This window comes from Piliocolobus tephrosceles, chromosome 17 (genome assembly GCF_002776525.5).
Source record: "Piliocolobus tephrosceles isolate RC106 chromosome 17, ASM277652v3, whole genome shotgun sequence".
Classification (NCBI taxonomy): domain Eukaryota; kingdom Metazoa; phylum Chordata; class Mammalia; order Primates; family Cercopithecidae; genus Piliocolobus; species Piliocolobus tephrosceles.
The window spans coordinates 17,796,877-17,810,731 of NC_045450.1; the positions used below are offsets into that span (position 1 = coordinate 17,796,877).

The window sequence follows — 13,855 nt, forward strand, 5'->3', positions numbered from 1 at the left end:
TATATCCCTCGAAGCATCAATATTTACTGAATCGGAGTATTTTATTACCTGTTATAAAAAAAAAAAAGACAAAAAACCTTCTATTATACTAATTCATAAAGTAATCAAAACAAAAGGGGTTGGGGGGTCCGGGCACAGTATCTCACTCCTGTAATCCCAGCACTTTGGGAGGCCAAGGTAGGAACTTGAGGTCAGGAGTTTGAGACCAGCCTGGTCAACATGGTGAAACCCTCTCTCTACTACTAATACAAAAATTATCTGGGCCTGGTGACATGCGCCTCTAGTCCCAGCTACTCAGAAGGCTGAGGCATGTGAATTGCTTGAACCCAGGAAGTGGAGGTTGTACTGAGCCAAGATTGTGCCGCTACACTCCAGCCTGGGAGACATAGTGAAACTATGTCTTTAAAAAAAAAAAAAAAAAAAAAAAAAAAAAGCCCAGGTACAGAGGTACAGTGGCACACACCTGTAATCCCAGCACTTTGGGAGGCCGAGGCAGGTGGATCACCTGAGGTCAGGAGTTCACGACCAGCCTAACTAATATGGTGAAACCCCGCCTCTACTAAATACAAAAATGTTAGCCGGGTATGGTGGCACATGCCTGTAATCCGAGCTCTTAGGAGGCTGAGACAGGAAAATCACTTGTACCTGGGAGGCAGAGGTTGCAGTGAGCCGAGGTTGCAGTGAGCCGAGTTTGCACCATCACACACTCCAGCCTGGGCAACAAGAACAAAACTCCATCTCAAAAAAAAAAAAAAAAAGGTTGGGGTAGGGGGAAGGTTCAACTTAAAGATACAATTACTAAGTGTTTCATAAGGAATGTCTTATTTCATAGGAGTAGGAGTTTGACACCAGCATGGGCAACATGGGGAGGCCCCATCTCTACAAAAAAATAAAAATAAAAAATTAGTGTGCCAAGCATGGTGGGTCACACCTGTAATTCCAGCACTTTGGGAGGCCAAGGAGGAAGGATCACTTGAGCCCAGGTATTCAAGACCAGCCCAGGCAACATGGCAAAACCCAGTCTCTACAAAAATAAATAAATAAATAAAGTAGCTGGGCGTGGTGGCATGCACCTATGGTCCCAGCTATTGGGAGGCTGAGGTAGGAGGACTTCTTGAGCCTGGGAGGTGGAGGTTGCAATGAACTGAGATAGTTCCGCTGCACTCCAACCTGGGCAATAGAGTAAGACTCTGCTTCAGAAAAAGAGAGAGGAGACCAGGCGTGGTGGCTCACGCCTGTAATCCCAGCACTTTGGGAGGCCGAAGCAGGTGGATCACCTGAGGTCAGGAGTTCAAGACCAGCCTGGCCAACATGGTGAAACCCCCCATCTCTACTAAAAACACAAAAATTAGTCAGGCGTAGTGGCATACGCCTGTATTCCCAACTACTCGGGAGGCTGAGACAGGAGAATCAATTGAACCAGAAGGTGGAGGTTGCAGTGAGCTGAGATTGTGCCACTGTACTCCAGCCTGGGCGATAAAGTAAAACTGTCTCAAAAAAAAAAAAAAAAAAAAAAAGAGAGAGGAAAAATAAATAAATTAGCCAGGTGTGGTGGTATGCACCTGTGGTCCCAGCCACTCAAGAGACTGAGGTGAGAGGATCCCCTGAGCCCAGGAAATCAAGGCTGCAGTGAGTAGTGACTGCACCATTGCACTCCAGCCTGGGCAACAGAGCGAGAGCATATCTCAAAAAAGAGGAAAGAAAAGAAAAAAGAAATTAAAAACATAAAAACAAATGTTACTTTAGTTTTACTTTTTATTTTTTAGTTTATTATGGGTGTTTTACTTTCCCCCACGTAAAACAGCCATACGCAATTTGTTGAAATTTTCCTTAGTGTATTTTGAAATCTGTGGAACAGAACTGGCAATCACTGAATTCTATTTAACTCTAGTTACATTTAATATTAGACTGGGCTGGGCGCGGTGGCTCAAGCCTGTAATCCCAGCGCTTTGGGAGGCCGAGACGGGCGGATCACGAGGTCGGGAGATCGAGACCATCCTGGCTAACATGGTGAAACCCCATCTCTACTAAAAAATACAAAAAACTAGCCAGGCGAGGTGGCGGGCGCCTGTAGTCCCAGCTACTCGGGAGGCTGAGGCAGGAGAATGGTGTGAACCCAGGAGGCGGAGGAGCTTGCAGTGAGCTGAGATCCGGCCACTGCACTCCAGCCCGGGAGACAGAGCGAGACTCCGTCTCAAAAAAATAAAATAAAATAAAATAAAATAAAAATATTAGACTGGTGTCTAATATTTTGCACCTACCTAATAGCTATAAAATATGTAACTTCACTGAATTTTAACCTCTATGTATTTCCCTATATTATGTACCTATGGACATCAAACTTAGTACAGACTGATAAAAGGCTGAATAGACAACTCCTGTTTCAAAAATCCAGCTTCTCACAACCTCAGACATACTAGTATACAGCTTTTCTAATTTCACAACATATTTCCATTTTTTGGTCTTTCACAATAGAGAAGATGTGTGTACTTTTGAATACTTTGATCTGTCTAGAATCTACCAAAATTGGAAGGTGTTTTTATTATACAGTTTTATCCTTTTTTTTTTTTTTTTTTTGAGACGGAGTCTCGCTCTGTCGCCCAGGCTGGAGTGCAGTGGCCGGATCCCAGCTCACTGCAAGCTCCACCTCCCGGGTTTACACCATTCTCCTGCCTCAGCCTCCCGAGTAGCTGGGACTACAGGCGCCCGCCACCTCACCCGGCTAATTTTTTGTATGTTTTTTAGTAGAGATGGGGTTTCACCGTGTTAGCCAGGATGGTCTCGATCTCCTGACCTTGTGATCCGCCTGTCTCGGCCTCCCAAAGTGCTGGGATTACAGACTTGAGCCACCGCACCCGGCCCATCCTTTAAGGAAAGAAGTACAGAAAGATCCTAAGTTTGAACACAGTAAGACACTCAATATAGATCTACTACTAAACATATAAGACCAGTTACACAATTAATGTCCTAACACCCCAAATGGAAACTACTTGTTTTCTGCTGACTTGAATGCTTTCTCTTCTTTGTTGAATCAATCAATCTATTTGACTCCAACGTCAAATTAATCAATGTCACGTTAGAATATTAAAATGCACAATTATGAATTACACATTTAATTTTAAAACATCATTCTGATCTCTATCTTGATTGATACTAGAAGATTATCTTCCAAACTAAGGTGGAAAAAATGACAGACTTTAGCTATTGGCAATGATAGGTCATTTTTTTAGGGAAGAGGAGTAAAGAGGGCAACTTCCACAGGTTAGACATTCCTTTGTTCTAAGAAGCCACCACTCCTGTTTCTTCATATGGAAAAAACCAGAGGTGGCCAGTGGTTCCCAAAACCTTCTCAACTTTATATTTGAGGAACCCACAGATTTCAAATAATACAACTGACCTAAGACCACTCATTTGTTTAATTGTTTAACCATTTTTTTTTTTGAGAAGGAGTCTTGCTCTGTTGCCCAGGCTGGAGTGCAGTGGTGTGATATCACTCACTACAACCTCCGCCTCTCGGGTTCAAGTGATTCTCCTGCCTCAGCCTCCTGAGTAACTGGGATTATAGGCATGCGCCACCACATCCCCCTAATTTTTTTTCTTTTTTTTTAGTAGAGACGGGGTTTCACCATGTCAGTTGGCCAGGCTGGTCTCGAACTCCTGACCTCAGGTGATCCGCCCACCTCAGCCTCCCAAAGTGTTGGGATTACAGGCGTGAGCCACCACGCCTGGTCTTCTCTCTCTTTTTCTGAAACAGAGTCTCACTTCATGCCCGGCCTGCTCAACCATTCTTAAATGTCGGGTGTGGTGGCTCACACCTGTAATCTCAACACTTTGGGAGGCTGAGGGCGGGTGGATTGCTTGAGTTCAAGACCAGCCTACGCAACATGGTGAGAACCCCATCTTTACAAAAAATACAAAAATGAGCCAGGCTGGTGGCAAGCGCCTGTAGCCCCACCTACTTGTGGGTGCTGAGGGAGGAGGTTTGAGCCTGGGAGGTCGAGACTGAAGTGAGCCAAGTATTTGTGCCGCTGCATTCCAGCCTGGGTGACACAGCAAGACCCTGTCTCAAAAAAATTTACAGAAGAGTTAACTGAGAGCACAGGGAATGACAAGGAAGACTAAAAGGCAGTGCCATATAAATGCTTACTGTTGGAAGTATGCTTCTATGGAACATGGGTTTGCTCTCTTGCCATATGACATTCACATATTCAGCCACCTGGAACACTTCCTGTCAGTATGTGTGAAGTATCATGTGTGGTCAAAATTGACTCAACAGTCATTTTCCACACCAACTGGCAAACTAACACTAAAAGAAACCAACAAGTGTTGCTTTTTCGAAAGCCTAAATCAGCTGAGTGCAGTGACTTACACCTGTGTAAGCACTTTGAGAGGCCAAAGCAGGCGGATCACCTGAATCAGGAGTTCAAGAACAGGTTGGCCAACATGGTGAAACCCCATCTCTACTAAAAATACAAAAATTAACTGGGCACCTGTAATCCCAGCTACTCAGGAGGCTGAGGCAGGAGGATTTTTCCTTGAAACCGGGAGGCAGAGGCTGTAGTGAGTCAAGACTGCGCCACTGTACTCCAGCCTGGGAGACACAGCAAGACTCCATCTCAGGGGGAAAAAAAAAAAAAAAAAGCTTAAATCAAGGAAAACAGAACCAAAACAGCAGGGACGAAATGGTACATAAGAGGCAAAAAAAATTTTTTTTAAATCAAAATTATTCAGATGAACCACAATAAACGTGCCTGAATCTGAAGTTCCATAAATCGATTACCCCTAAAATATATTTATATACATTTACTGAGTTCTAAGTATTGGGTTAAATTCTAAACCTTCCTTTAAGCAAGAAGCAAGATCAAGATCCGCTCTGTCAGTTACCTGGAGTCTGTCACCTTTCTGAATAGGGGACAGAATAACCTCAAATTTAACTAATGAAAATTTATGACTTGGCAAACATCCAAGGTATTTTTATTGACTAACAAATCAGCTATGACAATCTTAGAAACAAATCAAGTTATGCTATGGGGTATGTCCACAGTTCCCCATTCCTTCTACAACAGAAGAAAATCAAATCTTTCCAATATCCTAACAAATTGTTACTCCCTGTAACCAAATGCATCTCACAGTATCGTCTACCAAGGCGTTACATTCTGAAACTTTGTTACAAAGCACAGCTTCAAAGAAACCTTGTAAGCTTTCTTGTAAGCTCCTCCCTTCCCCCATTGCCCCTCCCCTAGAGCCAAGAAATAAAGCACTTGAAAGAAACAGCATGGATAATATTTATTAATAGCTCACGTACATATTCCATAACTACACAAGCCATTTGGCTTCATACCTGTCAGCAATGAAGTCAGGAGGCCCCAGCACGTGGCTGCAACTCTTCTCTATTTATTTAGAACTACAAACTACAATTTACACTTTTCCAAAAGCTCTAGGAGACTATTTGAGAAGGGCACTTTATTCTTCTAAAAGGTTACTAAATTCTCTTATATACTTATACTGATCACAATACTGAAAAATAATATAAAATCCATTGTCATTCGTTTACCACTTAATTGGTTAGATGCCAGAAAATAAAATCAAATTTCACACATTTCAGTAAAAAGGCAAAACTAAGCATGTCAATCACAGAAAAAAATACTTAATCAACTAATTTTATTTAAAGCACTCACAAACTCTTAAGTGGTACAACACAAGTCAACGCTATGTTTATCAAACAAAAATTTTTTTTTACGACTAAACACCTCAATTCTAGACTCAGGCACTAATTATTAAAGTCATCTAGTTATATAAACCAATTCTCAACAGACACAGTATTTGGAAAGGCATATTAAACAGACTAAGATGTGTACCACCCATTAGCCAAAGACAATTTTAATGATTTTTCTAACAAGTTTTCAAATGTTACATTCTAACATCTTACCAAATTATTTCCAAATACTGCTGGAATTACATGTAACTATCAGGAAACAAAAGGGCTTCCCAACAACTTGTGCGATCTACATTTATTTGGCCAGTTTCTGGACAATTACAATACAATTGTGCTCCAAAATAGGAAAGTTCCATAAATCACTTACCCCTAAAATATATTTATATACATTTAAGGAGTTCTAAGCATTGGGTTAAATTCCAAACAGACTCTGAATAGAAGCATTTATTTAGTAATAGAGGTTAGAATAAATCAGTCCTAAATTAGGCACAACTGCCCCCCCCCAATTGATCAAAAAGGCAGGAAAATTGCATTTATTTAAAAAGTTAATGTTCCTAATATATTCAAATCTAACTAAGCCCCAAAACGGTCTGAGATCAAATCCTCCATAAAAGAGGAAATTCTCTAGACTTCTAAGTGGGTGCCCAAAGAGCTCACTCAAGTGTTCAGGTATGAATTAGATTCACCAGAGTAATCGGCCTTGCACTTAGGGAAAACTTTCATCCCCCAAGATCAGAGCGGGTCGATCCCATTAACAGTCACCACAATCTCATCTCACGCTCCACTAATGAATGTCCTGCCTAAAGTCAGAGCAATGCCTTAGCTGGAGTTTTGTTTTGTTTTTTTCAATATTAACACGTGAGGGTCACAGAAAGGGACACCGGTTAGAAGGTCTCTCACGTGGCGGCTCAAAGAGTGGGGAACTGAGAAAGTGAATGAGTAACAGGGAGGGTCCTGGACTCTCGGATCTCCCAACTCCAGGTCGGAGGAAGGCAGTAACTGGAATGCCCCCCACTCCACCCCCCACTCCACCCCCTTCTCACCTCCTAGTCCCGATCCTAGGCCAGTGCCAGCCCCGGGCTGAACAAGCAGGGAAGGGAGGCACTTAGGCCTTGCCTCCCCGCGGCCTTCCTCCCCTAGCCCGGGCGGAGGAGACCCAGGAAGCCGCGCCCGGCTCCGGGTGGTGGAGGGCCTAGGCCGCGCCTCCCAGCCCCGCGGCCCTAGGCCTCGGCCCGCCAGAGGCGGAGCCCGGGAGGTCGGGGCGGGGGCCCAGGCCGGTCACCCACCTGGGTTGCCAGTCATTCCAGCTCCGCGGATACTTGGTGCCGCCGCCGCCGCCGCTGCTCAGCCGAGACCCCGGGGCTCTGCGGCTCATTACCTTCCCCGACACGACATGGCCAAGCGCCGCCGCCCAAAGAAGCGCGAGTCGCCGCCCGAACCGGCCGCCGCCGACACCCCGCTCCGGCCCGGGGCTGAGGAGGAAGCCGAGGAGGAGGAGGAGGAGGAGGAGGCGGCGGCGGAGGGCGGGGGAAGAGGACGGCCGTTCCGGGTTCCGCCTGAGTCCGCAGCGCAGGACGAGGAGGCAGGAGCGGCGCGGTGAGAGAGAGGCAGATGAAGGGGAGGCGACGTCGCTTCCAGGGCCGTGCGCGGCCCACGACGCCGGGGCCCCGGAGGACGAGGACGATGAGGAGCAGGCGGTGGCGGCAGCTCCTCACGCTCACACGGCCACTGCTTCCCCGCCTCCCGGCTCCGCCCGCCGCGCCGCCGCTGTCGCACGGCATGCTGGGAGCGAGGGGCGGGGTCGGCGCCCGCCGAGCCTGGGGAGAGAGGCGGGTCCTGTCGGCAGCGGGGCGGGGCCGAGAGAGGCGGGGCCGATAGCAGGCCGCCCCGCCCCCCACGTCCTCTGGCTCGTGGACGGCGCCGAAGTCTGGGCACCGCGATGACGAATCCTGGGACAGGGGATCTCCACTACCGCGGCCACACACTTTTCTCCCAAACGCTCCTGGGAAAACACCGGACCCCCGAGGGCCGGGCAGTCAGGTGTAAACAGGCGTCCAATCCAGGACCTGCAGTGTGAAGGGGCTGGTACCCTGGGGTGCGCGCGCACACAGGCGTGCCCTTGGATTCACGTGCGCCAGTCTTCCCACTGTCTACGGGGCGGGGTGGAAAGTGAAAATAGTAAGATCGAGAGGAGGTTGATATCCACCTTCCCAACCTCCACCTGAAATGTGCCCATCGAGTCCTGGCACCTTTTACCATTTCTTCACAATGAAAAAAACTAAATAATGGAAGGGAAGGGAGTATCCAAGACCACCAAGCCCTGTCCTCTGCAATGTGAAATGTGCTTTGAAGTCCTCTCACCCTAAGGCTTGCCCGTCTTCTGCTGGTGAAAGAAGCTGGGGGCCGGGCGCGGTGGCTTAAGCCTGTACCCAGCACTTTGGAAGGCCGAGGTGGGCGGATCATCTGAGGTGAGGAGTTCCACACCAGCCTGGCCAACATGGGGGAAACCGGCCTCTACTAAAAATACAAAAATTAGCCGGGCACGGTGGTGAGCGCCTGTAATCCCAGCTACGCGGGAGGCTGAAACAGGGGAATCGCTTGAACCCAGTAGGCCAAGGTTGCAGTGAGCCGAGATCAGGCCATTGCAGTCCAGCCTGGGCAACAAGAGCGAAATTCTGTCTCAAAAAAATAAGAGAGAGAGAGAGGGAGGGTGGGAGGGAGGGAGGAAGGAAGGAGAGAAAGGAGGGAGGGAAGGAAGAAAGAAAGAAGGAAGGAAGGAGAGAAAGAAAAAGAAAGAAAGAGAAAGAAAGAAAAGAAAAAGAAAAAGAAAAGAAAGAAAAAGAAAGAAAGAAAGAAAAGAAAAGAGCGAGCGGCCGGGCACGGTGGCTCACGCCTGTAATCCCAGCACTTTGGGAGGCCAAGGCGGGCAGAGCAGAAGGTCAGGAGATAGAGACCATCCTCCCTAACAACCGTCTCTACTAAAAATACAAAAAAATTAGCTGGGCGTGGTGATGGGCGCCTGTAGTCCCAGCTACTCAGGAGGCTGAGGCAGGAGAATGGCGTGAAACCAGGAGGCGCAGCTTGCAGTGAGCCGAGATCACGCCACTGCACTCTAGCCTGGGCGACACAGCGAGACTCCGAGAAAGAAAGAGAGAGAGAGACAGAGAGAGAGAAAGAGAGAGGAAGGAAGGAAGGAAGGAAGGAAGGAAGGAAGGAAGGAAGGAAGGAAGGAAGGAGCTGGGAGGAAGGAAGGAGCTGGGAGGAAGGAAGAAAGAAAGGAAGGAAGGAAGAAGCTGGGAGGAAGGAAGGAGCTGGGAGGAAGGAAGAAAGGAAGAAAGGAAGGAAGGAAGGAAGGAAGGAGCTGGGTAGAGGAGACGTACCTGACCGTCTACCCCATGACATGCCCCATGCCCCAGGGAAAAAATTCCCTAAAGCATCTGATGCATAACGTGAATGCACACACATTTTTTAAAAGGTGGGCCAGGATGCTCCTTAAACATATATCTAAACCTTATCTGCATAAGGAGTCTTAACCTATCATTTTATGTTGCAAAGAAAACGTCTTTATATATCACTTGTGCGTTTAAAAATTTTTACTGGCCGGGCGCGGTGGCTCAAGCCTGTAATCCCAGCACTTTGGGAGGCCGAGAGGGGTGGATCACGAGGTCGGGAGATCGAGACCATCCTGGCTAACACGGTGAAACCCCGTCTCTACTAAAAAATACAGAAATCTAGCCGGGCCAGGTGGCGGGCGCCTGTAGTCCCAGCTACTCCGGAGGCTGAGGCAGGAGAATGGGGTAAACCGGGGAGGTGGAGCTTGCAGTGAGCTGAGATCCGGCCACTGCACTCCAGCCCGGGCAACAGAGTGAGACTCCGTCTCAAAAAAAAAAAAAAAAAAAAAAAGTTTGGCCAGACACAGTGACTCACATTTGTCATCCTAGCACCTTGGGAGGCCAAGGTGGGAGGATTACTTGAGCCCAGGAGGTCAAGACCAGCCTGTGCAACATTATGAGACCTCTTCTCCACCAGGTATGGTTTTAACAAGACCCAACCCTTAACTCCAAGGAGTTTATAAGGTAATAGTAAACATAGTAACACCAGTAAAAAAAATTTTACCAAAAGTACTTGAAGATTATGAGGAGTTGATACCTCCACACACATGCATATCCCCTCCACCTTGGACTCCTTCTTATGGCCACCAATCCCTCACTAAGGGAGGATCCTGCTGGTTCTAAATGATGAGGACTACAAAAAATACAAAAATTAGCCGTCGTGGTAGCGCGTGCCTGTGGTTCCAGGAACTCTGGAGGGTGAGGCAGGAGAATGACTTGAGTTCAGCAGGTGGAGGCTACAGTGACCTATGATCCTGACACTGCACTCCAGCCTGGGCTACAGGGAAGGGAAGGAATGGAGGGAGGGAGGGACGCACGGAGGGAGAAGAACAAGAAAAGAGGGGGCACCATGCCTAGCTGACCCTGTAATCCCAGCACTTTGGGAGGCTGAGGTGGGTGGATTACTTGAGGTCAGGAGACCAGCCTGGCAAACACAGTGAAACCCCATCTACCAAAAAAATACAAAAACTAGCCAGGCATGTTGGCAGCATGCCTGTAGTCCCAGCTACTCAGGGAAGCAGAGGCATGAGAATTGCTTGAACGCGGGAGCCAGAGGTTGCAGTGAGCTGAGATCGTGCCACTGAACTGCAGCCTGGGTGACAGAGCAAGACTGTCAGAAAGAAAGAAAGAAAGAGAGAGAGAAAGAGAGAAAGAGAGGAAGGAAGGAAGGAAGGAAGGAAGGAAGGAAGGAAGGAAGGAGGGAAAGGAGAAAATCATTTGGGTGAAGTGATTCATGCCTATAATCCCAGTAATGGGAGGCTGAGATTGGAAGATCCTTGAGCCCGGGAGTCCTAGGCCAACCTGAGCAACATAGCAAGACCCCCATTTCTACAAAAAAATGTTAATTTTTTTGTTTTTTTGTTTTTGGTTTCACTCTTGTTGCCCAGGCTGGAGTGCAATGGCCCGGTCTCAGCTCACTGCAACCTAGGCCTCCCAGGTTCAAGCATGTCTACTGCCTCAGCCTCCCAAGTAGCTGAGATTACAGGCACATGCCTCCACACCCCGCTAATTTTACATAAAAATTTTAAAATTTTTAAATTAGACAAGTAAGAAATTGCTTGAGCCACTGGACACAATCTCTGGTACTACCTTTCTTTTCTTTTTTTTTTTTTTTTTCTCTGTCTGTGGCCCAGGCTAGAGTGCAGTGGCAAGATCTTGGCTCCGCCTCCTGAGTTCAAGCCATTCTCCTGTCTCAGCCTCCTGAGTAGCTGGTACTACAGGCGCCGGCCACCACACCTGGCTAATTTTTTTTTTTTTAATTTTTTTTTATTTTTAGTGGAGACGGGGTTTCACCGTGTTAGCCAGGATGGTCTCGATTTCCTGACCTCCTGATCCGCCCGCCTGGGCCTCCCAAGGTGCTGGAATTACAGGCTTGAGCCTGTAAAAAGAGGCACCTGGCCCTCTTTTTCTTTATTGGTCAAAATATTATCCAAGGCCGGGCGCGGTGGCTCAAGCCTGTAATCCCAGCACTTTGGGAGGCCAAGACGGGCGGATCACGAGGTCAGGAGATCGAGACCATCCTGGTTAATACGGTGAAACCCCGTCTCTACTAAAAATACAAAAAATTAGCCGGGTGCGGTGGCGGGCGCCTGTAGTCCCAGCTACTTGGGAGGCTGAGACAGGAGAATGGCGTAAACCCGGGAGGCGGAGCTTGCAGTGAGCAGAGATCCGGCCACTGCACTCCAGCCTGGGCGACAGAGCGAGACTCCGTCTCAAAAAAAGAATTAAAAAAAAAAAATTAGTATCCAACTATGCATATGGATGTTGAGCACGTGCCTGTGATCCCAATTACTTGGGAGGCTGAGGTGGGAGAATCGCTTGAGCCCAGGAGTTTCAGGCTGTGGTGAGTCATAATGGTGCCTCTGCATTCCAGCCTGGGCAACAGGATGAGACCATTTTTAAGAGGGCAGAAAAAATCACTCTGGCTGTGGCAGATTTCCTTAGGATAGATTCCCAGAAGTGGAATTATTGGGGAAAAGGCTATTACTGACTTTAAGTCTTTGGATACAGACTGTTAAGTTGCTTTCCAGGAAGTTTCTGCCAATGATACTCTGATACTTTCTGTGTCCTCACACCACCCTTTGTCAACACTGAGTGTTTTTGAGGGTTAATTATTTCTATGGGAGAAGTTAAAAAAAAAAAAAAGACAAAAAAGAAATTGCTTCAGGTGGGGCGTGGTGGCTCATGCCTGTAATCCCAGCACTTTGGGAGGCTGAGGTGAGAGAATTACCTGACCCCAGGAGGTGGAGGTTGCAGTGAGCCTAGATCATGCCACTGCACTCCAGCCTGGGTGACAGAGTGAGACTCCACCTCGATAAAATAAATCAAATGAATCAAACGTGAGCAACTCTCATAACTTCCAACATTTTTTTTCTTCTTCCTTTTAGTGGTTCTGCCTCTCCAGTTGCTTTAGGATTTCCCTACTCCATTTCAGTTACGGGAACCGAGTTTCTGTTCCTGAAACACACCAAGCCTTTCTGGCCTCTGGATTTTTGCACTTGCTGTTCCCACTATCTGGAATGCCTTTCCTGCATTTGTTCCCATCAGGGTTGGGACTAGCAAAGTGACAGGTGATGGAGTTGCTGAGGGTGCAAAATCTAAGGAGATGCCTACTCACAGAGTCATGCAAAAGCCAACTTTGCATTTGTGCAAGCCTGTGAGTGAATCCCTCCTTGAATTTGAGGCTGTACTGTAATCTCTGCTACTCAAATAAACAAAGAAAGAGGGGCAGGAGAATTGCTTGAACCTGGGAGGCAGAGGTTGCAGTGGACCGAGATCCTGCCATTGCACTCCAGCCTGGGCAAGCGGGCAAGAATCTGTCTCAAAAAAAAAAAAAAAGAAAAATGAGGCTCTAGGCACCACATTTGCCTTACCCTGGCCCCTGCCCTGATTTTCCTGACCTGTCTCATCTCCAGACAGGTTTGCTTTGACCCCCCCAACCAAAAAAGCTGGCTAGTGCCCTTTCCAGGTACTCTGTCACTCACCCTATTTCTTTCCTTGGTAGTACCTGGCACCATCTGCAAGTATTGGATTTCTTTGCACATTTAGCATCTGTACAACACTTAGGATATCAGCTTTGCAAGAGCAAAGATCACACCTATCTCAGCCCTACCTCCTCTATACTCAGCACACAGCACAGCACCTGACCATAGGAAGCATTCAAGAAATGGGAGGAATGAAATTGAAATTATCTAAAATAAGGATCAAGATTGCTACAGAAGTATTCATCTCAGTTTTACTTATTAATAGCAGAACAAAAACAAAACACCTGGAAATTATACCAACAATAGGAAACTGATTAGGAAGCAGTACATTCGGAGTTGAAATTTTCTGCAGCCAGTACAAATTACATTTGTGAGGAATTTTTTTTTTTTTTTTTCTTTTCCTGAGACGGAGTCTCGCTCTGTCACCCAGGCTGGAGTGCTGTGGCGGGATCTCAGCTCGCTGCAAGCTCCGCCTCCCGGGTTCACGCCATTCTCCTGCCTCAGCCTCCCGTGTAGCTGGGACTACAGGCGCCGCCACCTCGCCCGGCTAGTTTTTTGTAGTTTTTAGTAGAGACGGGGTTTCACTGTGTTAGCCAGGATGGTCTCGATCTCCTGACCTCGTGATCCACCCGTCTCAGCCTCCCAAAGTGCTGGGATTACAGGCTTGAGCCACCGCGCCCGGCCTTTTTTTTTTTTTTTTTAGATGGAGTTTTACTCTTGTTGCCCAGGCTAGAGGGCAATGTCTCCATCTCGGCTCACTGCAACCTCTGCCTCCTGGGTTCAAGCGATTCTCCTGCCTCAGCCTCCCAAGTAGCTGGGATTACAGGCATGCACCACCACGCCTGGCGAACTTTGTATTTTTTGTGGAGATGGGGGTTTCTCAATGTTGGTCAGGCTGGTCTGGAACTCTCAACCTCAGGTGATCCTGCCGCCTCGGCCTCCAAAGTGCTGGGATTACAGGCATAGGCCACGGCACAGTCTCGAACTCTCAACCTCAGGTGATCCTGCCGCCTCGGCCTCCAAAGTGCTGGGATTACAGGCAT

The 13,855-nt window shown here is 47.6% G+C and overlaps 2 protein-coding genes across 5 annotated transcripts in view; one reads left to right on the forward strand and one right to left on the reverse strand.

Annotated features, from left to right (window-relative positions):
• Positions 1 to 7,492, reverse strand: part of SMG1 (SMG1 nonsense mediated mRNA decay associated PI3K related kinase) — a 117,263-nt gene extending 109,771 nt beyond the window's left edge. For 3 of the 4 annotated variants that reach the window (XM_023189754.2, XM_023189752.2, XM_023189751.2), the window contains exon 1: positions 7,003 to 7,492. In XM_023189754.2, coding sequence (XP_023045522.1) covers positions 7,003 to 7,091 — 89 coding nt within the window. In that variant the 5' untranslated portion in view covers positions 7,092 to 7,492. The remainder of the gene's footprint in view (positions 1 to 7,002) is intronic. The other variant, XM_023189753.2, reaches the window with a different exon arrangement.
• On the forward strand, positions 7,110 to 8,240 carry LOC113219731 (serine/arginine repetitive matrix protein 3-like). Its single transcript, XM_026447087.1, has 2 exons — positions 7,110 to 7,141; positions 7,194 to 8,240. The coding sequence occupies exons 1-2, from the start codon at positions 7,110 to 7,112 to the stop codon at positions 7,657 to 7,659; spliced, it is 498 nt and encodes a 165-aa protein (XP_026302872.1). The 3' UTR covers positions 7,660 to 8,240.
• The last annotated feature ends 5,615 nt before the right edge of the window (positions 8,241 to 13,855 follow it).